The following is a 25,345-nucleotide window of genomic DNA, read 5'->3' as shown; positions in this document are numbered from 1 at the left end:
GGCTGTTCTGAGTATCAGCTAATGTCTTTGAGCTAAGAGACTTACAAATTTAGACAATAGTACATTGCAAAGCTCAATTTGTGTCGTGTCGTGTCGTATCGTATCGTATCGTGTCGTGTTTACGACAGAGACTTGACGACGACGTTGATTGGAAAGAAAAATGTCGTTCTAACATATTGCAGTGGGGTTTTAACGCTTAGTCTAAACGAGTTTAGGAAACTTGTTTACAATTTTTATGGGCCAATTAAGAACATTAGAAAGAGTAACGCAATTTTTAATGGCTCTTAGTCTATTTATAGAGTTGCAACATTCTCCTTCAAAACAAAACGTTTGGCATCGCTGTGCTTTTCAACCTAAAAAAATGTAGCTCATAACCTTCTGTATGCAAAATCATGTGATTGAAGCAGTAAAATCTTTTTTTTTGCTTTGCTTTGCTTTGCTTTGCTTCGCGAGGAGTAGGTAATATTTACAAACTAACCCAAAAAGGGAGGACCCCTATTATGTTTTTAAACCCTTTAGCGCAACATCCCTTAATTTTTTTAGACGGTCTGGCATATCCCCGACCTTTACTTTTTGGAAAGATTACGCCATATTTTTAGTTTACAAAACAAACACCACGGGGGACACGTTATGAATATCAATAGGCAAACTATGAATCGGACACCGTTCTTTGATGAGCACAAGAGCATCCTACCAACATCCAACAGAACAGACGACGAGGTGATATGCATAATGGTATGAAACCAAGTGAATGTTACGTACTTACTGTTGACTTTTTTCTGAAGTCTTGGCCTCTGGCGGTCTAGACTCTAGTGGATTTAAACTTAAAAATGCAGGGTGCAGCCTAAAAGTGGCAAAATGTAAACAACAAATTTAAATCATCTGATAGGTTAAGCCATCTTCGTTAGTGGTAGTACCTATAAGGATTTTTTGTTACCTGAGAGTGTTAATACATTGCACATTGGCTGTTCACGTTGATATAGAGGCAGAAAACAAAATGGAATTCCCCATATTAGTGATCCCACAGCGAGTTGTGAACACCTAGTTTTGTTACACGATAGGCTTGGTAAACTAGGCGCTTACGTTTAAATTCTGTTTTGACGCGTCTGAAGATTTTCGTCTGTTGCATTTTGGCAACACAACACATCATTTTGAGGTTTATAACAGCAGATCATTTGCCCAGAATGCTCTGTTTTTCCAGCCACTACATGCATACGGTTGACTCCTATTCCTAGGTCTTGCTATTCGGGACTATGTATCAAAGTTTCGAGAACACAATCAAATTCAGTGAATCTCGTTTTATGTTTCATGGCAAAGAAGAGCAAAGAGCTGTGCTATTGTAACATGGACTATTGAAACATCGAGTGCCACATGTTAACTGTTTTTGGCTTAGTATATCATTCATGTTGGTTTGAAGGAGACTTGTTTTCAAAAGTTTGGGCCCTTTTAATGCCCAATCTAAATTATAGACCCACTAATGCATCTCAATAAAATATGCACATACCAAGAAGCGTTACAGTGTTCCAATTCTGTTAATTTCTAATGATCAAAACACCCACATTGAATGTGTATAAATAGACATGGGATTGGTCCTTGTCCTTTATCAGAAGTTGCTCACAACATAGGAGAAACTATCATAATCCAACTTACGTACTTTCGTTTAAAGATTATAGTTTCAAAAGTCAATTGAATCACGCACATATGCATCTATTGTTACGAATTCAGTTAGCTATCTGGCTACTCATTGCTACGGCATTGGGTAAAAATGTCGAGAGCGGTACGACTGTCGATTGGGGCACGCAAAATGTTGGCCTCGGTGACGTTTATATCGCGAACAATGCAATTTGGTCTATAATTAACAATGCTGCTTCAGATTTTCATGGAAATATCAATGTTGGCAAAAACGGTGGTCTTTATGTGTCCGCCGTTTCGCCACTGATTACTTTGTCCGCTACTTTGTATGATTCCATCTATGGCATTACCAACGAGGGTGTTATCTCGTTTAACGCTATAAAAGGAGCATCTGGATACGTATTTGTTATTATGGGTAACAAGCTCTTGAACAATGGTGACTTGTTCTTCTCAGCTTCTGGTGAGGGTTCATGTGTCAGTAGTATCAAATCTACAGATTGGACCAACAATGGATTTATTCAAGTGTATCAACAACAGAAGAGTGATAGTTACACATACTTGGGTATGGATGGGAAAACTATGCTTAACAATGGTCAAATCTGTTTCACTAACCAGAACTGGTACCAACTTACTGGATTATTAGGAAAAGGTTGTATTACTGCTCAAGCTCAGTCATCATTCTACTTTATCAACACTAACTTGCCAATTTCCGAGGACCAAATATTTTACTTGACTAATGGAGCTACATCAATTATGGCTATTGGATCAACCAATGATCCTCGTACTTTCCATGTTAGAGGATTTGGTACCACTAATGGTGTTGCCAACAAACTTGGTTTGACTGCCACTTTGTATAATCCAACTCCAGGTAAACCTCCTTTTGCTTATGATCCAAAATATGGTATTTTGACTTTGTACGTTGGATTGTACACCCAAAAGTTTGAGATTGGAACAGGATATGACTACACCAAGTTCCAAGTTGTTAGTGACAACAGCAGAGGACTTCCAGGAATCTACTTGGGTGCTGTTCAATACAATGGTCCACCACCAAACCCAGGTATGCCACCTGAATGTAAACCATGTAAACCAATCCCAGGTATTCCAGGAGTTGACCGAGAAGAACCACCTGAATCAACTAGCACAACCGATCCACTCCCTGAAACTCCAAAATCTACTCAGGGAGTCGACACGGACTACGATTCAACTTACACAGTCACAGACACACTCTTGACTACAACCACAACAAAGATTCCTACACATGTTCCAGGTACCGATGATTATGACTCAACTATTTATGTCACAGACACTCACACAACGACAGTGACTACATTGATCACAAGCACTTGGCTTATCACTAAATCAGATGGTACTGTTGAAACTGAAACTGGTGTTATTTCTGAATCGGGTAGTTCAAAGACAACCCTCACTACTTTCACTCCACCAGAAACCCTTTCTGAATCTATTGTCTGGGTTACAGAAAGTGACGAAGTAACAAGCACACAAACGGTAACCACAGCGTGGACAACCACCTGGACTGTAACTAAAACAGATGGAACTGTTGAAACTGAAACTGGTGTTATTTCCCAATCTGGTAGTTCAACTTTAACACTCACCACTTTCAATCCATCTGACACAGACACAGAGCCTTACGATTCTACTTTCTATGTCACGGAAACTCTCACAACAACAGACAACACCATGATTATAACGCACACTACTAAATCTCGTAGTACTGCTGAAATTGAAACTGATACCGATACAGAGTCTTACGATTCCACCTTCACTGTCACAGAAACTCACACAACAACTGACACTACGAACATTATAACACACACTACTAAATCCACAGCAAAATCAAGTAGCGAACCAACTGAGTTACCATCAAGAAGTGGCTCCAACACTGCCTCTGAACCAACTGGTGAACCAACTGGAGAACCATCAGGTAGTGGATTACCATCAGGAAGTGGATCTAACACTGCATCTGAACCAACTGAGTTACCATCAAGAAGTGGCTCCAACACTGCATCTGAACCAACTGGTGAACCAACTGGCGAACCATCAGGAAGTGGAGTACCATCAGGAAGTGGATCTAACACTGCCTCTGAACCAACTGGATTACCGTCAGGAAGTGGCTCCAACACTGCATCTGAACCAACTGGAGAACCAACTGGCGAACCATCAGGAAGTGGATCTAACACTGCATCTGAACCAACTGGATTACCATCAGGAAGTGGCTCCAACACTGCATCTGAACCAACTGGATTACCATCGGGAAGTGGCTCCAACACTGCATCTGAACCAACTGGATTCAGGAAGTGGATCTAAAACTGCATCTGAACCAACTGGATTACCATCAGGAAGTGGCTCCAACACTGCAAGTGAACCAACTGGCGAACCAACTGGATTACCATCAGGTAGTGGATTACCATCAGGAAGTGGCTCTAACACTGCATCTGAGCCAACTGGTGAACCAACTGGAGAACCATCAGGTAGTGGATTACCATCAGGCAGTGGCTCTAACACTTCCTCTGAACCAACTGGATTACCATCAGGAAGTGGCTCCAACACTGCAAGTGAACCAACTGGCGAACCAACTGGCGAACCATCAGGAAGTGGATCTAAAACTGCATCTGAACCAACTGGATTACCATCAGGCAGTGGCTCCAACACTGCATCTGAACCAACTGGATTACCATCAGGAAGTGGCTCCAACACTGCATCTGAACCAACTGGCGAACCAACTGGTGAACCATCAGGAAGTGGATTACCATCAGGAAGTGGATCCAACACTGGATCTGAACCAACTGGCAAACCATCAGGAAGTGGCTCTAACACTGCATCTGAGCCAACTGGTGAACCAACTGGAGAACCATCAGGTAGTGGATTACCATCAGGCAGTGGCTCTAACACTTCCTCTGAACCTACTGGATTACCATCGGGAAGTGGCTCCAACACTGCATCTGAACCAACTGGATTACCATCAGGAAGTGGCTCTAACACTTCCTCTGAACCTACTGGATTACCATCGGGAAGTGGCTCCAACACTGCATCTGAACCAACTGGATTACCAACTGGAGAACCATCAGGTAGTGGAGTACCATCAGGAAGTGGCTCTAACACTGCCTCTGAACCAACTGGATTACCATCAGGAAGTGGATCCAACACTGCATCTGAACCAACTGGAGAACCAACTGGCGAACCATCAGGAAGTGGATCTAACACTGCATCTGAACCAACTGGATTACCATCAGGCAGTGGCTCCAACACTGCATCTGAACCAACTGGATTACCATCGGGAAGTGGCTCCAACACTGCATCTGAACCAACTGGTGAACCAACTGGAGAACCATCAGGAAGTGGATCTAAAACTGCATCTGAACCAACTGGAGAACCATCAGGAAGTGGCTCCAACACTGCAAGTGAACCAACTGGCGAACCAACTGGCGAACCATCAGGAAGTGGATCTAAAACTGCATCTGAACCAACTGGATTACCATCAGGCAGTGGCTCCAACACTGCATCTGAACCAACTGGATTACCATCGGGAAGTGGCTCTAACACTGCCTCTGAACCAACTGGTGAACCAACTGGAGAACCATCAGGTAGTGGATTACCATCAGGAAGTGGATCTAACACTGCCTCTGAACCAACTGGATTACCATCAGGAAGTGGCTCCAACACTGCCTCTGAACCAACTGGTGAACCAACTGGCGAACCATCAGGAAGTGGATCTAAAACTGCATCTGAACCAACTGGAGAACCATCAGGAAGTGGCTCCAACACTGCAAGTGAACCAACTGGCGAACCAACTGGATTACCATCAGGTAGTGGATTACCATCAGGAAGTGGCTCTAACACTGCATCTGAGCCAACTGGTGAACCAACTGGAGAACCATCAGGTAGTGGATTACCATCAGGCAGTGGCTCCAACACTGCATCTGAACCAACTGGATTACCAACTGGAGAACCATCAGGTAGTGGAGTACCATCAGGAAGTGGCTCTAACACTGCCTCTGAACCAACTGGATTACCGTCAGGAAGTGGCTCCAACACTGCATCTGAACCAACTGGAGAACCAACTGGCGAACCATCAGGAAGTGGATCTAAAACTGCATCTGAACCAACTGGATTACCATCAGGCAGTGGCTCCAACACTGCATCTGAACCAACTGGATTACCATCGGGAAGTGGCTCTAACACTGCCTCTGAACCAACTGGTGAACCAACTGGAGAACCATCAGGTAGTGGAGTACCATCAGGAAGTGGATCTAACACTGCCTCTGAACCAACTGGATTACCATCAGGAAGTGGCTCCAACACTGCCTCTGAACCAACTGGTGAACCAACTGGCGAACCATCAGGAAGTGGATCTAAAACTGCATCTGAACCAACTGGAGAACCATCAGGAAGTGGCTCCAACACTGCAAGTGAACCAACTGGCGAACCAACTGGATTACCATCAGGTAGTGGATTACCATCAGGAAGTGGCTCTAACACTGCATCTGAGCCAACTGGTGAACCAACTGGAGAACCATCAGGTAGTGGATTACCATCAGGCAGTGGCTCCAACACTGCATCTGAACCAACTGGATTACCATCGGGAAGTGGCTCCAACACTGCATCTGAACCAACTGGATTACCATCAGGAAGTGGCTCCAACACTGCCTCTGAACCAACTGGTGAACCAACTGGAGAACCATCAGGTAGTGGATTACCATCAGGAAGTGAATCTAACACTGCCTCTGAACCAACTGGATTACCATCAGGAAGTGGCTCCAACACTGCATCTGAGCCAACTGGATTACCATCGGGAAGTTCATCTGAACCAACGGGTACTGCCTCCAGACCAATTCATACTCAAACTACAACAACTACTGGTACAACCATCACTACGACTACAACGACTTCAATATATACAATCACTTGGACAGTCACAATTCCGCATGGAGCTACTAAAACACAATCAGGTATTGTATCCCGTTCTGATAACTCGTTTACTACACTCACCACATTTGGACCATCAGGTACATCGAACGATAACAATGCTTCCAAGCCAACTGGAGGTTCTGGCTCTGACAATGGATTAGGTCCTGACAATGGTTCTGGTTCTGGTTCTAACACTGGTCCAGGCTCTGGCTCCGGTTCTGACAATGGATCTGGTTCTGGTTCTGACACTGGTCCAGGCTCTGGTTCTGGTTATGGTAATGGCTCTGGTACAGGCTCTGGTTCTGATAATGGATTAGGTCCTGACAATGGTTCTGGTTCTGGTTCTAGCACTGGTCCAGGTTCTGGCTCTGGCTCTGACAATGGATTGGGCCCTGACAATGGATCTGGTTCTGGTTCTGGTAATGACTCTGGTCCAGGCTCCGGCTCTGACAATGGACTAGGTCCTGACAATGGTTCTGGTTCCAGTTCTAACACTGGTCCTGGTTCTGGTTCTGGTTCTGGTAATGGTTCTGGTAACGGTTTGGACCCTGACAATGGCTCTGGCTCAGGATCTGGTAATGGATTAGGTCCTGACAATGGTTCTGGTTCCGGCTCTGGTAACGGTTTAGGCCCTGACAATGGATCTGGCTCTGGCTCCGGTAATGGGTCTGGTTCTGGTTCCAATTCTGGTCCAGGTGCTAATGGTGGCGCTGGTGATAACACTGGTTCTGCTGCAGGTGATAATTCTGGTTCTGGTGCTAATGCAGGTCCAGGTGCTAACGGTGGTGCTGGTGCTAATACTGGCTCGGGTGATAACACAGGCTCAAGTGGCAATGGCGGTGCAGGTGCTGGCGCAGGCGGAGAAGGATCTGCTGCGGACAATGGACCATCGAACCCATCAGCATCAAGTGGATCCATTCCTACTTCCGCTTCTACATACGAAGGTTCTGGTTCCATTGCTAAGGTGTCATCGGCTGCAAGTATCTTTATGTGCTTAGCCATGTTTGTCATCTTTTAAGGTACGACGTTGCTAGAGAGAAAGAGTCATATCAGAACTTTAATCATTTTTTTATTATAGTGATAACTCGTTATTAACACTGAGGTTATCTATTTTGTTTGCTTTGATTTATTTTATTTTTCATCATTCTTTGGTCAAGTTTTTTTCACCATTATTGTCTTGGTTTTTTTTTTTGCGACCCATGCTTTGCTTCTATTGCAAATGCTTATATTTTTTCGGTTCATCTTGTTCAAAATTTGAGATTTCAGTTTGAATTCAAGATATTTTTATTAAGTTACTTATTTATCATTTTCGGTCTTTATATTTTTTCAAATCACTTTCGGTATATTTATGCATTAGTTTTTTTTTTTGAATGTATACATATTAATTTTGTTATAAAAACACTTGTAGCTGTTCGTTCATTGTGATTGATCACTCTTGATGCATGTCTTTGACTTGGCTTGAACAACAGGCTTGCACTTAGTGAGAAGCTTCATCTGAATAACAAAGCTCATTAGGACGGATAATTGGGGTTAAGAAGATCGGCAAGTGATGATGACAAGAGGTTGCATCCTCCTTTTAAGCCAAGTTAATTTATAATCAACATTAAGAATGGATGAAATTGTCAATACGTTTAGTTATCTGGCGTACGAGTTTTGGCACCGGATGTTAGATAGTTGGTGTAAAATCTAAGCTATTTCTTCAAGTATGACCCTATAAAAGCAACAGACCAAATGTAGTATATTGTTTTCCTAAATGCAGGTTTATAATGTCACGATCTTCTGGTTCTTAAGGAGTGGGAATGTAACAATGTCCTATTACGTGTTGTGAATACAATAACTAACACTATTACTTGATCAAACTACGAGTAAACACAAGATAGCCGAGGTGAGTGTGAAGTGGAATAGAAAGGTTATCTTCGCTGTACAATATTGCTACATTGTTTTGACGATTGGATAAAAGTGTTCACTTTGTATCCCCATCGACAGATGTAAGTCCCATTTCTACTCATCTGCAAGCTTAGATTTATGACAAACTTAACCCTCAAGCCTTCCAGTTCAAGACGTCAAGTGCAACTATAACTTCTACAAAGCAAGTGAAAATTTTATGATTGTAAATTAAATTACGGGTATACAAAAAATAGACTGCAACAAAAAAAGGTATGATAATTCACCTCGTGCAAAGGGGAAATACTTCATTCAATAAACAGTCTATTGTTGAGGAGAAGTTGGCCAAGCTGGTGGACTCTCACAGTAACATTCTTGTGGGATGGCCTTGTTTGGAACATCACCATTGTATCTAATAGCACCTAAAGAAGCTGGCCACAAAATACCCGATGTCTTGTCGGTAACTCTCTCAAACATACGTGGATCATAGTTCTTACCAATGTTGAAATGTTGAGTGACACAATTAAACAATCCACCGGTCAAGGTCAAAATACCGGTGTCGGGGTTATAGGAATAACCTTTTTTGCCCAATGAAAGTGAAACATCAAGACCAATCATGTTTCCGTTACCAAAACCATAAACATTAAATGTAGCAGGAGTTTGGAATGCTTGGACGACAAGTGAACTGTCAGGATCAGCCAAGTAAAATTGTCGAGATTGAGCAATGGGCAAGAACATATTGGCAATATGAATAGTAGAACCAGAATCAGCAGTAAAACAACCGCGACCTTGAATGGAGGTTTTTTGGGTGTAGAAAGAGTGGTGTAAACAAATTGAACCATCATTGACAAGGGTTTGTAAGACTGCACCCAAGTTAACATTAGCTCTGCAATCGTTGTTTTGGTAAAAGACAATGAGTCCTGAATTGTACCAGTTAGGAGCACCAAGAGTGAAAAGTGGTGGAGTAGTACCATCTCCAGCCATGAAGAGCTTACCAGTGTTTCTGAATGAAAAACCTTGAAGAACAAATCCAGGAGCCCACCAACTTTGCAAGGCATTGAATGCAACAATACCGTTGTTTAAGTGAGACAAAATGACACAAAACAAAATAAAAAGAAATTCGAATTGACTTGGCGCATTCACACGACCCTAACCTCGACTTATCCTTTACATTAGCACAACATGGCACAGGATAGCATACTTTACTTTAACTGTAGCATAATACTTGTAAACTAGTAATTAAACTAATCTTAAGTTTGTCCAGGAGTAAAGGCGTCGAGAAATATGTCAAAAAAAAAAATTAAAAATAAAAACAAAAATACCGAAAAGTTACAATTTTGCAATTATTTTCTTACGCCTCAAAGAGTAAGTAATTGCCTATGTTTACCCGTTTTTAAGGTTTGTTTCATACTTCTTGTTTTAACCTTTTTTTGACTTACGATAGAGCCTTTCAAATATATTAGTAATTTTTTGATGTTTACTCGTTGTAAATGATAACTAGAGGAGATGTTGGGCTTATCTTTAAAGTAAAAGAGAAACTAGCTCTCAATTATTCGATAAGGTGGTCTCTTGCCGGATTAATATCAGTGTTAACTCCTTGTGCTCTTTCTCTTTTGCTAGCAAAAAGACAAGAAAATATATTTTTCCAGTATGAACAACGTCACAAATATTTTAAGCAGAAGAAATTGCTGTATGACACATGCTAATATTATATCTTCATACTATCCGTCCATAGTTTTTTTTTTTTTACAATCCAGGTCTCATATGTAACATGCCATAAGCAGATGTAAAACTGTCGCTATTCAGAGGAGTTTTAGCCTGCGCGATGTCACAATGAGGGAACGTATTGAACAGTCATTGTGAAGAGTGGAGGAGAGGCAGTCATAGAAAGATTATACCGGTAGTACTAATCTAGAAGATTTCGTAAGATGACATAGCGGCCCTAAAATAAAAAGCAAAAGCCCCACTTCAACTTTACAAAGTTTTCCAGTTCTTTAATTTCCGCTGTGGAAAAGAGAGTACCTCTTTGTCTTTTTTAAAATTCTCTCTATACAGGATTTCCCAAGTGGCTTGTCCTTTTATCCTTAGTCCTTTGTTGTTTATCCTTTGTCCTCCGGTGGTTTTGGCGTTTAATGTTTTGTGTCGTGTTGCAGAAAAAAGTCAAGAAATTTTTATTTGCGACAAGAAAACAAGAAAATTATCACCAAAGGCCACCTTTTCTTGGAAGTTGAACCAATAACAACAACAACAACAAGAAGAAGCAGAAGAAGAGCAATGTATCAATTGTTTATGACGACATAGCTATTTATTTTCCGCTATACTGTGTGAAAACACAATAAGATATTATATGGGGTTTTGCACTGGCTTCTTTTTGGCTTTCTGGAATATAAATATGACCCAAGTTTCCCCAGTAATCCCACTGGCTGGATGTTTCTTTTGATATATCTACCATTTCCACTACTTTATTCTTGCTACTACTACAAATTCATTCACTATGGGCAAATTCAGTTGGACATACGATTGGTTAGCTAATAGAACAACCACTGCAGGATTACGTGGCAGAAAGTTGCGTGCTGCAGTCACATTCACCGCCACTATTGGGTTTTCCCTTTTTGGTTATGATCAAGGTCTTATGTCGGGTATCATCACTGGTGAACAATTCAATAAAGATTTCCCACCAACGCTTGACAACAAGACAATTCAAGGTGCCGTTGTTGCTTGTTACGAATTGGGTTGTTTCTTTGGTGCTCTTTTCGCCTTGCTTAGAGCAGATAGGATTGGAAGAAAACCAATCATTTCCGTTGGTGCAATCATCATCATTATTGGTACCATCATTTCGGTAACACCAATGAGACCTCATTGGCAAACAGGGCAGTTTGTTATTGGTAGAGTTGTTACTGGGGTAGGTAATGGTATGAATACAGCTACTATTCCAGTGTGGCAATCTGAAATGTCGAGAGCTGAAAACAGAGGTAAATTGGTTAATATCGAAGGTGCTGTTATTGCTATTGGTACCATGATTGCTTATTGGATTGACTTTGGATTTTCTTATATCAACAACTCGGCACAATGGAGATTCCCAACTGCTTTCCAAATTGTTTTTGCTGCTTTACTTTTAGGTGGTATCATTGTCATGCCAGAATCTCCTCGTTGGTTGATTGCACATCAACGCAAGCCAGAAGCTTATGAAGTATTGGGCTATCTTAACGACTTGCCACCAGATGATGACGCGATTGTTGCAGAAGCTAGTACAATTGTTGATGCAGTTAACAGATTTACTAGCGCTCAAACTGGATTCAAAGATTTGTTTACTGGTGGAAAAACTCAACATTTCCAAAGGATGTTGATTGGTTCGTCATCACAGTTTTTCCAACAATTCACCGGATGTAATGCTGCTATCTACTACTCAACCATCTTATTCCATGAAACTATTTTCAACAATACCAAGTATAGATTGTCGTTGATTTTGGGTGGTGTTTTCGCAACTATATACGCATTGGCTACTATTCCATCATTCTTTTTAATTGATACTATTGGAAGACGGAAATTATTTTTAATTGGTGCTATTGGACAAGGATGTTCATTCATTATTTCCTTTGCTTGTTTAGTTAACCCCACTGAGGAAAATGCCAAAGGTGCAGCAGTTGGTATCTTTTTATTCATTGTGTTTTTTGCATTTACCATTTTACCATTGCCATGGATCTACCCACCAGAAATCAACCCATTAAGGACTAGAACCACAGCTTCGGCAGTATCCACTTGTACCAACTGGATCACCAATTTTGCAGTTGTTATGTTTACACCAGAGTTTATTGAAAGATCCAACTGGGGTACCTATTTGTTCTTTGCCTGTTTCAACTTCCTTTTCGTGCCAGTTATCTTTTTCTTTTACCCAGAAACTGCTGGTAGATCATTGGAAGAAATTGACATCATTTTCGCTAAAGCTCACATTGAGGGAAGACAACCATGGAGAGTTGCTGCTACTATGCCCAAGTTGTCATTGAAGGAAATTGATGAGCAGAGCAAGAGTTTGGGCTTGTTTGATGAAAACTTTGACAAAGATGACTATGAAACCAAAGAAGATATTAGTGAATCTTCTAGCAATGATGGATTGAGAAATAGAGAGAATGGTATGTTTGAAAAAGACTCTCAACAATCAGAAAATGAAACTATTGCTAGAAACGATGGTAGAGATGTTTAATGGAATGATCTGGTAAGCCGGTGGTGAGATTTCATAGAGTCTGTTAGAGTTTTATACATGTTATACAAGTTTGTCTTATCCTTTTAGTGTAGTTGGCTGGTTGATAAGATTACGCATTAGACTTTTTACCGAGAAACTCCTCTTGTACGAAGTCTGTCGACGGATTCCGTCTTCTCGGCAAATTTTTCGCATATAGGCAGACAAACATTGACACTTACTTGTCACCGCTCTGCTTATACTCAATTAGTCAATCCGACAACACTGATTGTGTAGCTTTCTCTTTCTTGCTCGTATTCTGATGTTTTTTTTACACTGCTCACTTATTGGTCTTGTTTATTGATTCAAGCTATAACCTTACAGTTAACCCAAAAAGAGAATACGTAGCACTGTAGAAAAAAAGTTGGACTTTGCAATTCAGTGGAGATAATTTGTTGAGAAAGGTAGTAGAAGCTACGCTACACTAATCTAATACTGGGCCAAAGGACACTACGAATCTCTCCACAACCTCTCAACACTCAACAAAAATAGCCTCTTTGTTTTTTGTTTTTTGTTTTTTTGGATACTCTTCCCCACCAGACTGCACATCATACGACTTTACGAAAAATTTTATTGTTCCACTAACCCCACAGATTTTCTTCTTCTTTTGTTTTGTTACAATACAATAAAGTTATGTGAACAATGGGCAAAAACCAATAGGAAAAGGTTTTAAGTCCATCCATCGGAAATATCTTCGGACGAATTTTATACACACTAAAACTAATCATTACCTCCCTCCCATTCATTGTATTCTCTCGTCTTGTTTTTCTTCTTTCTTGCAGTCCTGTTTTTGTGAAACTCAAAACTAAGACAATGAAATTTTCCTCGCGATTTTTTCGACCGCGTAGCTGACCTAAAAAAAAAAGATGGAAAAACAATAGAATGGACAAATAATAATAAATGAAAAACAAAATAAGAACAAGAAGAAGAATACTAAACTGAAACGAGCAAAAGCGTGACTCGTACACGGCACGAGACTGACTAAGTCTAAGGAGTATTTCACAATGGTCTTTGTCTTTTTTTTTTTGCAAGTTTCTCCACGAAGCTAAACATATTGTGTCGTCTACTTATGCATCAAAAGATATGCACACCCAAATACCTCAAAAGTAATATATATATAACTTATGACTAATTCCATCTTCCAAAACGTTTGACTATCTATAAAGTTGTTTCAAAATGCAAAATGTGGAGATGAAAATGGGGATAAGGGCTCCTAACGGTTCTCCTGTCATCTTTTTTTTTTTGGAGACGTAAATTGGGTATCTGACTGACTAATTTCTAATGTGAAAAAAAATGGTACCAAAACGTACGTCATACATGTGTACCTTTCTCAGTAATCCATTACTAAGTGAAAAATGGTCATATGAGTGAAATAAAAAAAAATTTTTTTTCAAAAACTATATTTAGTTTTTTGAAAGTGGGGAAGCCCAGAAGAATAGCTGGGGCCTTGCAAGCTTCTTGCAAAACTTAACAATAAGAAAGTAGGCTTTAGAGGAAGGAAACAATAAGAGACAATGTGTTTATTAGGTAATTTAACTGCAAATGGAAAAGTCGTGTTAAAGTGGTAGTGTTGCATGTACTATGATGTAATTGAATTGGAATTGAATTTGATTTTTTGTCTCTCTTGGGTCGTGTGTGTTACCAATTTAGTTTTTGTGTATTAACAGTCAAAAACAAAAACAAAAGAAATAAAAATAATAAACTTATATACAGGATCATCTCGGAACCAACAAATTTTGCCAAAGTCATAAAAAAAAAAAAACTAAAAACTAAAAACAATAATTATTCCGGTTTGTGCATCCCTTATTATTATTATTAAAATAGGTCTATTGTTTTTCATATATTTTTTGGTACGGTGGGGAAGGAAGATATATGGGGAGACAGATAGTGACTCTTGAGTTTTACGAGCAAAAAAAAAAAAACTTTTTCAAAAAGGATATCTTCAAATGCTTTGAAGCTTTCAACTGCTAAACAGTCCATATTTAATTAATTTAATGAAGACTGGACCTCTCGCCACGGTTTAGTGATTTGTAAGAAAGTTTAGTAAAGATCTTGTTGCAAAAAGAAGAGGTGGTTTCTTACGGTTGCAAAACAGACAACATTCATCCACGCTATATATTCCACAGCTCTACCATAACAGGGAGACCTAGTGATCTAAAGTATACTCAACCATGAAACTTACACGCAGGGACAAGCTGAATCTGCACCACAGGACAATGAATAATTTCGTTGAATCCTTCAATCTGTATTGTTTTCTGGTGAAGCTTTATTATAAACCGCAAGAGAAACAATGAATGTCATTCACCATCCCCACAATGCTCAACCTCAATAACCACTAGATCTCGATCGAGACTAACTTGATCGCCTTTCTTTTGTGAATTTTGCATTCTTGAGAGAAAAAAAAAAAGGTCTCTCCTCCTCCTTCTTCTTCCTCGTTTATCTCTAAACGAAATGTAGAGATTTTGTGACATTGTAGTTTGGTTTATCATTCCATCAAACACACTTTACTTTCTCTTCTTCTTTCGGTTTGTAAAACCTGTGCATACAAAATACAAAAAAAAATAAATGGTCTGACTATTTAGTAAAGACAGATCCAACTTGCAGTAAAAAAAACTTTTTCTTTTTGTTTCATATCGGCAGCTTCATTCAGCCTTTGCTTTTGCTGTATCATCTAGTACCTACCGGCCTCAAGAGGCAGAAGAGACAGAAGAGACGAGAGCCATGAAGTATCCACATGTCAGAGGGAAATCTTAAAAAGCTAGGCTCGGATAAATGGTAGCAGCTAGGCTCTTTTAAGTTCGTATATGCAGGTTTCACCGAGGGGCAAATGACGATGACAAAAAAGTTTGACAATATTACACAAAAATTAAACCACAGAAGTAGTGCGGCTTGACCAAAAAAAAGTTGTAATTTGGTGTTTTGTGTTTTTGTTATAAGCTCAAATACGTCATAAGTTCTTTAAAGTTACAAGCCAGCCTAAGGGCAAGTTTTTTTTTGTATACGGTTATTAATAGAAGCGAGAGATTTTTTAAACATAGATTAATGAAAAGTGAAACAAAAGTGATGTAGCTAAATGAATTTTTTTTTACTCTCCTCATTTTATAAGGTATATGTGGCTTAAAGATGCAGAAGCACCTCTCCCCCCACTTTTGCTATACTACATTTCTCCTTGTCTCTCCGCTACCTATCAAGTACATTTAGTCTCCCTGGAATGGTTATATAACCCTTTTTTTTTTTGACACTGCATGACCAGAATGGTTAGATCCAGTGTAGAAAGAGAAGAGATGGGGAAAGAAAAAAAAGAAACGAAATGAGATGAGATGTGAAGCAGCAGTTCCAAAACTTCATCGTAGTCAATTCACAATAATAATACTAAACCAGCTATACTTTGAGAACTGTACGTTCGAAGGTGCTGGTTTTTCTTTTTCTTGGCTAATTATTCACAAAAAGAGCTCTTCATTTTTGCAGCTTGTGGCGTTTTTTTTTTTTTTTTCTTCCCTCTGGCCAGCTCTTTCGTAAGAGATTTGAAAAAAAAACATTTTTCTATTATTTCTTCCTTGCGTTTGTGTTAGTTTGAAAAAGATTTTTAGACCTACAGATATGAGAATTTCTTTTTTCCAAGAGACGGGCGGGAAAAGCAGAGATCTAAAGGACTTTTAGCAAGTGTGTATGTGTTGTCTAGAGTCGTTTACACCATGCATGGAGAGACAGTGAAGAAAAAAAAAAAGAAGCATCTCTCTTTTTCACCTACTGAGAAAGCTTTTAAAAAACTTACCTGGTTTGATCCTTCTATTCTCCTCTTTGTTTTGTGAAAGAGGAATTTGTCGAGATGGGCTAGTGCACGACTCCTTCCCTGAATGGCAAAATAAAAAATAAATTATAACAAAAAATTCCGTGCAAAAATAAAAATAAAAAAAAAATTTTATTTTTTTTAAGCGCCAGATTTAGACACATTTTCTACACTTCTTTTCTTTTTTTTTTTTCCAACGCTTAGACTAAATATTAATGTAAGAGCAACTGTAACCTAACATATGTCATCAACTTTTTTAGCCAAAGTTTGCTACCTTGCTACGGCACCTCCTTTAGTTTTATTTGCATCTTTGGGTTTATTTTTTTTTCAAAGTTACAAGTTACAAGTTACAAGTTACAAGTCGTGTACACAAATGTTACTCAAAGTAGCCATCCAGTCTGTCTGTCTACTCTCTGCTGTCTCTCTATTGTCTATAGACTCTAACTTGTAGTGGTGTGCATATAAAAACGGTTACTGCATAGAAGACGCTTCTCCTCCTCTTTTTTACCCCCCCAATAAACGCACAAAAGCTAAAAAACAATAGCAACAATAGAGTTTATGAAAAAGGCCTTCTTCTTTTTTTAAAGAAATGTAAACAAATGGCTGCTTTTGTGTATCTCCATACATCATTTACCCATCCTGTTTATATGTAGTACCCATGTAATTTTGCATTATCCAAAAATACACAGAGAGAGAGTTTTTTTTTATTTTTTTTTTTTCCTTCCTTCCTTCTAGATATGGCGTATAAAGTATTGTTTTCCCAATGTTCATCTGGCGTCTATATAAACCATCCCAAATCCGCTTCATTCTCTCCGCAGATCAGAAAAGTCTTTTCCTTTTCCTTTCTTTTCTTTTCTTCTCCTCCGTATACTTATTCTTGACTACATTCCTTTTTCCCAAACCTTATAAACGAAATCTATTCTTTTTCCCCCTGATAGATCCCGTTTTATTATTCAAGAAAAATATTATAACATCTGCCAAGGCTTTCAAATCTAAACAATAGAAAACAGAGTATTTTCTTGAGAGAGTACCATTGACAGATAACGAAAGTTAAGAAAAAGTTATTTTTTTTTTACAAACACATACAAGAAAGAATTATGGGGTTTGCTGAAAAAATTGATGTGTTGGCCGGAAGGACAACCACCTCTGGTATGAGAGGTAGAAAATTGCGTGTTGTCATCACTATGACAGCTACTGTTGGTTTCTCCCTTTTCGGTTATGATCAAGGTCTTATGTCTGGTTTGCTTAACGGTGACGAGTTCAAGAAGGAGTTTCCACCAGCTGATGGTGACTCTACTATTCAAGGTGCCATTACTGCTTGTTATGAATTGGGTTGTTTTTTCGGTGCTATTTTTGCTTTGTTGAGAGGTGATTATTTCGGTAGAAAACCACTTATGCTTGCTGGTTCTCTTATCATCATTATCGGTACTGTTATTTCTACTGCTGCCATTAGGCCATACTGGCAAACTGGTCAATTCGTTATTGGTAGAGTTGTTACTGGTATTGGTAATGGTTTGAACACTGCTACTATTCCAGTGTGGCAATCTGAAATGTCAAGAGCTGAAAACAGAGGTAAATTGGTTAACATTGAAGGTGCTGTTGTTGCCGTTGGTACAATGATTGCTTACTGGATCGATTTCGGTTTCTCATACATTAACAGTTCAGTCCAATGGAGATTTCCAACTGCTTTCCAAATTGTGTTTGCTGCTTTATTCTTCCTTGGTCTTATCAACTTGCCAGAATCTCCACGTTGGTTGATTGCTCATCATCGTAGAGCTGAGGCTCACGAAGTCTTGGGTTACCTTAACGACTTGCCACCTGATGATGATGCAGTTATCGCCGAAGGTACCACCATTATTGATGCAGTTAACAGATTTGCCAATGCTCAAACTGGATTGAAGGATTTGTTTACTGGTGGAAAGACTCAACATTTCCAAAGAATGATTATTGGTTCATCAACACAATTTTTCCAACAATTTACTGGTTGTAATGCTGCCATTTATTACTCAACCCTTTTGTTTTACCAAACCATTTTCGATTTCACCAAATACAGATTGTCATTGATTTTGGGTGGTGTTTTCGCCACTATTTATGCGTTGTTTACCATTCCATCATTCTTTTTGATTGATACTGTTGGTAGAAGAAAGTTGTTTTTAGTTGGTTCTATTGGTCAAGGATGTGCTATGATTATCTCATTTGCATGTTTGATTGACCCAACTACACAAAATGCTAAAGGTGCCGCCGTTGGTATCTACTTGTTTATTGCCTTTTTCGCATTTACAATCTTGCCATTGCCATGGATCTACCCACCAGAAGTTAACCCATTGAGAACAAGAACCACTGCATCTGCTATTTCTACATGTACCAACTGGTTGTGTAATTTCGCTGTTGTTATGTTTACACCAAAGTTTATTTCTACATCCAACTGGGGTTGTTATTTATTCTTTGCCTGTTTTAACTTTATTTGGGTTCCAATCATTTTCTTTTTCTACCCAGAAACTGCCGGTAGATCATTGGAAGAAATTGATATCATCTTCGCTAAAGCTCACGTTGAAGGAAGACAACCATGGAGAGTTGCTGCCACTTTACCTAAATTGTCATTACAAGAAATTGAAGCTGAAGGTAACAGTTTGGGATTGTATGATGATGATTTCGAAAAGGATAACTATGAAACTAAGGAAGATATCAGTGATTCAACCAGTAATAACGGAAACGCTCCAGGTGGCGGTATGTTTGAGAAGAACTCAAATGAAGAAGATAACACTGCTGCTGGATCCGAGGAGGCTTCAAACAAGGTCTAAGCTAGGATCACTAAAAACCAGTAGCTTTTTGTTTAACGTTTACATGAGAAACTAGAGGGAGCCTGTTTCCCAATGCTTGTCTTTTTACAATTTCTATTAATTTATACCATTTATTCTTGGGGTTTTACAAATATTCCTTTTTTTTATATATACATACAGTTATAAATACATATACAGTGTTAGAGAAGTATATATCTTTTACAAAGTTAGGTAGCTTGATGTAGAGTTAATCAGACAGGCTTTGATGTGCTTGTGTGTATTAATTTGTGCGCACGTGCGCCAGCAAATGTCGTCTTTCGCTCTCTCTCTCTGTCTCCTTCTTCAATTAAAATGGAGAATCTTTGATTTTTTTGATTCTGCTTCTTCTAATAACCCTTTATCGACAACATTTGAAATACGATTCAATATGATGGAATGTGTTTAGGAATTTCACGTCAACACACGATGGGGTTTCGGAGAATATAATCAATAGAAGAGATCTTTGAAGCTGTAATACAAGCCAAACAGAGAAAAGCTGTGTGTGGAGTCACCTTTTTCTACTAATGCGCTTGTATTCACACAGTCATACAGAGTCAGAGACCTTCTTATATTTTCCGCAAGGGAACCCATTCCCTTGTACACCAAAACCCACCTATCTTTGTTTTGGACCATTCTTTAACTCGAATAATTTTCCTCGAGTATGATTTGGTGTCATATCGACAGTGTTACTAAAGATTCTGCTTTGTTGAATGATTGCGGGTACATTCTGAGCGATATAAAATTGGCGTCCACAGCCTTGAAGTTAAGTGCGTATGATACGTTTTTACCGTGATTTAAGAATCTCTATACCTAGAGAGAGTGTTACAGGAGGGTGTTTGTGTTTATAGGGCTTTTTGATCACCCAAGGAAGGAGAGAGTGGAAACGGTTTTCGAAGCCGTGATACAAAGCAAAGGCTAAGCTTGTACTTACGGAATCGGAGATTATATTCTTTTTCTGTACCAAAAAGTATCCATACACATCCCCTTTGTTAATCTGCACACAGGTCCTCCCTCGCCACACTTCCTATGGTTTGTGTTTTGTGGGGGTTTGATCTTGTTGCAGAGATACTGTAACAGCTACAACTCAATTTTTTACTTTTGAGTAAAGCCTGTGCAGAATATGTATATTGCCTTATCGAATTTTGTTATCATTAATGGGCATTTTAAACTCCTTGGCAGGTGGAAAGGAATAGAAGTATTTATCTTGGCGGTTAGCATATGATACTAGACGAACGGTTCATTTAAGATCTCATCTTTGACGTATGCAGTAAGGCTTTTTGTGTTTCCGTACAGGATTTTAGAGTCTTGTTTATATTTGAATGGATGAAATGTTAAATCTGAAGAGTTAAAGATTGACTTCAGTTAAAACTAAACAAATACAAAAACCTGTAGACCTCCTAATCTCTACATCCAAACCCGTAAGAGAAGAAAATGTCACAAGTCGGTTAAAACAATAATAATGATAATAATAATACATTGTTACATACTACACTTACACACCACCTACCCTACTCATATCCCTCCTTTTCACTTTCTCACAAGTATCCGCCTCTTCTCAAATGATGTTGATGAGCAGCAGCACCACCATGCGACTGATCATGCGCCTGTACACTAGGATCAACATTTGGGTCAATTTGATTCAGATCCAAATCTGCTTGTGGTGCTTGATTAGCACCATTCCCGGTACCACCACCCATAGCTACTGCTGCAGCGGCGGCAGCTGCGATATCGGCAGCAGCAGCAGAAGCGTTAGAATTTACCGGAGCAACATTGTTATTATTGGCAGCTTCGAGTGCGGCGTAAACTGACGCATCAGGATGGGGATGTTGATTCTGTGGTTGTGGCTGGTGTTGCTGGGATCGTCTCAGCCTACCTTGTTGTTGTTGTTGCTGTTGTTGTTGTTGTTGTTGTTGAGGTGGGAGATTTTGACTTAAATGGCCAATCAAGTCGTTGTAATTGGCAGCTCCGGCAATGTTTGAAAGCGCATGATCCAAGTCTTGGTGGCTATGATGTTGTTGTGAATGGAGTTGTTGGAATTGGGGTGGCAAGTGATGACTATTCTGTGCGAAAGTTTGGCCTTGTCTTGATTTAGGATACGACATTGAGGTATCTCCACCCAAAGCAATACCGGTGTTTCCAACATTGTTAGGTGACGATGAAGATGCACCTGAAGCTGAAGCTGAAGCTGAAGCCGACGCTGAAGCCGAAGCTGAGTTTCCACCACCATCCAGTTGTCTCAGATGATGTTTATCAACTGGTTTCTCAACCAATGTTCTTGCTTCCTTTTGTCTTTTCTTCTTATTTGGTGGATCAGGTGGGTGATTATGTTGAGGATTAATCATTCTTAAAATCCACATATGCCCCCCTTCACCAGAATCATCACCGTCGTCGTTGTCGGCAGTGGCATTACCACCTGCAGCAGTAGTTGATGAACTACTACCTGCTTCTTGTTTCACGGGTACTAAATTCCCATTTTCATCAAATGTAGTACCACCACTACCACTCTCTTCATTCTTCACTTTCTTGTTCAACGCACCAGTCTTGTCACTAGCATAAACATTAGCTACTAATCGATAAGTACACTTATTTCTCTTTGTGTAAGCAATCCGTTGTCTCAGTTGTGGGTTCTTGACAGTAGTTCTAAAAGACCCTGCTCGTTCACATTGGAAATAGATTGCTTTCGGTTTAGATGAATTGATAACTATACGACAATGATCTTCTGGTCCCAATACCAACTTGACATATTTGACTAAGTCGGCTTTACTGTTGAATGTTTTGATCATTTCATTTTCAACGTATTTCGATCTGAGATCTTCACCATCACCAGTGTTGAGGTGGTCATCTTGCAGGGAGGAAGAGACTGGTGACGCATGTGATGGGATAGATACTCCTTGGTTCATGGGTAACTGGATCCCATGATGATGTTGTTGCTGTTGTTGTTGTTGTTGCTGTTGTTGCTGTTGGAGTTGCTGAAATTGATGCGCTTGTAATCTTGTTTGAGCTTGCGCTTGAGCCCTAGCTTGCGCCTGTGCCTGTGCTTGAGCCTGTGCTCTAGCTTGGGCTTGAACTTGAGCTTGTGCCTGTGCCAATTCCCTCTGTTGTTGCTGAAACTGTTGCAATTGTTGCTGCTGTTGTTGCAATTGCTGTTGTCTTCTTTGCAACTCAGCCCTCTGCTGCAATTCAGCTGAATAAAACGCGTTATTGTGCTGTTGTTGATGTTGGTTCTGTTGTGGTCCACCAAATGTAAGTCCTGTCACGTCGTCAGCTGCACCATTCAAAGCATTACCACCAGCTGAGCCACCACCACCACCAGCACCAGCAACACCAGCGTTGGCTAAGAAATTGGCAGCCGATACTTGTGGGTCATAAACGTCTTTCAAATCCGCAGTGGTGGTATTAGCATTACCACCAGCGGATGAGGCAGTAGCTTTAGCCGACCGTTGTCTAGATGAACTCATAATCTTTGCTGAAAGCTTAAGCTATCTGATTTGCCTTGTTGTTGGTCGAAAAAAAAAGGAAGAAGAAAATTTTTTTTTTTTTATCGAAGGCAGTAAACACAGCAACAATGGATCAATATGAATCAATCTAAAAGGAGTATCCTGTTAGTTGTGCTTTAATGAGCTTGTTATGGGTGGTCTTCTTCTTTTGATTTTGGTTGTGAAAATATTATGTAAAGTGCTAGTCTGCAGGATTAAATTAAAATGAAATAGACCTGTATACTAACAACTGTTTTGTTGTTTTGTTGTTCTGTTGTTCTGTTGGTTTTGTTGATGAAAAAAAAGGTAGTGTAACTTTCACTAAATTAAACAAAAGTACACTACCTTCAAGATATATGATAATCAATCTATACGATCAATTACCTCTATAGATCATATAAGCCTTTACACCATCCTTTTATAAAGCCAGTTGAATAGTATTTAGTAATTGAAAACAATTGCACCATATACACATTTCAGTATACAAAAGCAGAAGCAACAATCATCAAACTTATAAAAAAACAAGAACACAATATACTAAACGATTGTAAGAAATAAAAACAAAACAAAGCAAAACAAGCGCTTCACCACCAGCAACAGCTGAAGAAGAGCAACTCTTCCACAGCTGATCTTCTCTCAGCAAATATGTTTTTGTTGTTGTTGTAAAATATATTTTGTTGAAAAACAGTAAAACAAATTACTTTGAGGAGTCATTTATGACTCCACAACATTCTCTTTAAACGGCTAATGGGAATGATCCAGCCCATTGGGAGATTTCAGCCTTAACAGCATCCAACTTTTCATCTTGTCCATGCAAAACCTTGTTTTTAAAATCCTTCAACTTGTTTGCATCCTTAGGCAAATTAGCTTGGACTTCTTTAGCATACTGCACAGCAAAATCAATATAATCGACAATTCTCTTGAAATCATCTTCTCCCAAACCCCTAGTTGTCATTGCTGGTGCTCCAATTCTAACTCCTCCAGGAACCAAAGCTGATTTATCACCAGGGATGGAATTCTTATTCAAAGCAATGTTTATACGTTCACAAACAGTTTCAATTCTAGCTCCATCAATTTGTTTATCTTTCAATGACACTAAAACCATATGGGAATCAGTTCCATCAGAAACTAATTTATAACCTTTAGCTTTAAATTGTTCTTCCAAGGCCTTGGCATTCTTGACAACTTGTTGTTGATAATCTTTAAATTCTTGAGTATCGGCTTGTTTCAAAGCTGTAGCCAATGCAGCAATGGTATGATTATGTGGTCCACCTTGATGACCTGGGAAAACTGAAAAATTAATTGGATTCTCCAAATCATACATAATTTCTTGTCCAGTCTTGGGGTTAACTGATCTAACTCCTCTTCTAAAGAAAATCATAGCTCCTCTTGGTCCTCTCAAGGACTTGTGAGTAGTTGTAGTAACAATATCAGCATATTCAAAAGGTGATGGAATAACACCAGCAGCAATCAAACCAGAAATATGAGCCATATCAACAACAAGATAAGCACCAACCTTATCAGCAATCTCCCTCATCTTTTTATAATCAATCAATCTGCAATAAGCACTAGTACCAGCAACAAGCACTTTAGGTCTATACAAAACAGCAGTCTTTTCCAACATGTCATAATCAATCAACCCAGTATCCAAATTGACCCTATATGGCATAGTCTCAAAATAAGTAGACACAGCACTAATCTTTCTCGTATCAGTTTGATAACCATGCGATAAATGTCCACCATGTGGTAAATCCAACCCCATTAATCTCTCATGTGGCTTCATCACCGCTTGATACACTTGCAAATTAGCAGGCGATCCACTCAAAGTTTGCACATTGACCCCCCACTTATCAGGAGTCAAATGGAATGCCTTTAATGCACGTTCTTGACACAAGGTTTCCATTCTATCAATATGTTCATTACCACCATAGTATCTGGCCCCTGGGTAACCCTCAGAGTACTTGTTACTCATGGGAGTTCCCAATGCATCGAAAACTGAAGTGGTGGTGAAGTTTTCACTAGCAATTAATACAATTGAATGTTTTTGTCTGTCAACTTCATCCTTGATGATTTGATCAACTTCTGGATCGGTTTCTTTTAAATGACCTTCGGTCAATTGTCTGTGAGCTTCTGATAAGGCGTAAGGCATAACTTAGGAAATAACTTGTGGGTTGTAAAAGAACTTACCTGATATGGATTTGGTAAAAATGGTGTTCTTTTTATAGTTTTTTTGCTAAATGGATGATTGATGATGATGATGACAACGTTTCTCTCCTTTCTGAGTGAATGAAAAATTAAGTAAAATTATTCACGTGACTTACTCCTGCAACGGAGTCAAAAAAAACAAAACATACATACAAAGAAAAGATTAACCGCCAAACACTTTAATTACATGAAAGACTTTTCTTAAATACGAGAGATTTAGAGATAAGCCAAGAGAAGTCAAATTCAAACGGTCTTGCATATACAAGTAAGGGTTTTCTTAATGTACTAACTATATAGACAAAAAGTATGTTGCTTTTATACGCAGGGCTCAAACCGTAGATTGATTTGGATTAGGCGATGCGTTGTTCTACGAAAG

General features: G+C 39.3%; 6 protein-coding genes across 6 annotated transcripts; 3 read left to right on the top strand and 3 right to left on the bottom strand. All coding sequences in view use genetic code 12, as the record gives it.

Annotated features, from left to right (window-relative positions):
• Positions 1–1,701: 1,701 nt before the first annotated feature.
• Positions 1,702–7,576, top strand: I9W82_001847 (uncharacterized protein; the record flags this gene model as incomplete). Its single annotated transcript, XM_067690637.1, has 2 exons — positions 1,702–3,947; positions 4,012–7,576. The coding sequence occupies 2 exons, from the start codon at positions 1,702–1,704 to the stop codon at positions 7,574–7,576; spliced, it is 5,811 nt and encodes a 1,936-aa protein (XP_067549083.1).
• Positions 7,577–8,766: 1,190 nt separating this feature from the next.
• I9W82_001846 (uncharacterized protein) lies at positions 8,767–9,426 on the bottom strand (the record flags this gene model as incomplete). Its single annotated transcript, XM_067690636.1, has 1 exon — positions 8,767–9,426. The coding sequence occupies one exon, from the start codon at positions 9,424–9,426 to the stop codon at positions 8,767–8,769; it is 660 nt and encodes a 219-aa protein (XP_067549082.1).
• A 1,510-nt stretch (positions 9,427–10,936) lies between these two features.
• Positions 10,937–12,643, top strand: I9W82_001845 (STL1; the record flags this gene model as incomplete). The annotated part of the gene is made up of 1 exon (XM_067690635.1): positions 10,937–12,643. One exon carries the CDS (start codon positions 10,937–10,939, stop codon positions 12,641–12,643), a length of 1,707 nt encoding a protein of 568 aa, XP_067549081.1.
• A 4,923-nt stretch (positions 12,644–17,566) lies between these two features.
• On the top strand, positions 17,567–19,270 carry I9W82_001844 (sugar porter family MFS transporter; the record flags this gene model as incomplete). Its single annotated transcript, XM_067690634.1, has 1 exon — positions 17,567–19,270. One exon carries the CDS (start codon positions 17,567–17,569, stop codon positions 19,268–19,270), a length of 1,704 nt encoding a protein of 567 aa, XP_067549080.1.
• A 1,553-nt stretch (positions 19,271–20,823) lies between these two features.
• RBF1 (Rbf1p) lies at positions 20,824–22,746 on the bottom strand (the record flags this gene model as incomplete). The annotated part of the gene is made up of 1 exon (XM_067690633.1): positions 20,824–22,746. One exon carries the CDS (start codon positions 22,744–22,746, stop codon positions 20,824–20,826), a length of 1,923 nt encoding a protein of 640 aa, XP_067549079.1.
• A 754-nt stretch (positions 22,747–23,500) lies between these two features.
• On the bottom strand, positions 23,501–24,913 carry SHM2 (glycine hydroxymethyltransferase; the record flags this gene model as incomplete). The annotated part of the gene is made up of 1 exon (XM_067690632.1): positions 23,501–24,913. The coding sequence occupies one exon, from the start codon at positions 24,911–24,913 to the stop codon at positions 23,501–23,503; it is 1,413 nt and encodes a 470-aa protein (XP_067549078.1).
• Between the last annotated feature and the right edge of the window lie 432 nt (positions 24,914–25,345).

The sequence above is a fragment of the Candida metapsilosis genome (genome assembly GCF_017655625.1).
Source record: "Candida metapsilosis strain BP57 chromosome Unknown scaffold2, whole genome shotgun sequence".
NCBI classification, from domain to species: domain Eukaryota; kingdom Fungi; phylum Ascomycota; class Pichiomycetes; order Serinales; family Debaryomycetaceae; genus Lodderomyces; species Lodderomyces metapsilosis.
The sequence above is the reverse complement of the archived record's forward strand: the minus strand, read 5'-3'. Positions and strand labels throughout refer to the sequence as shown.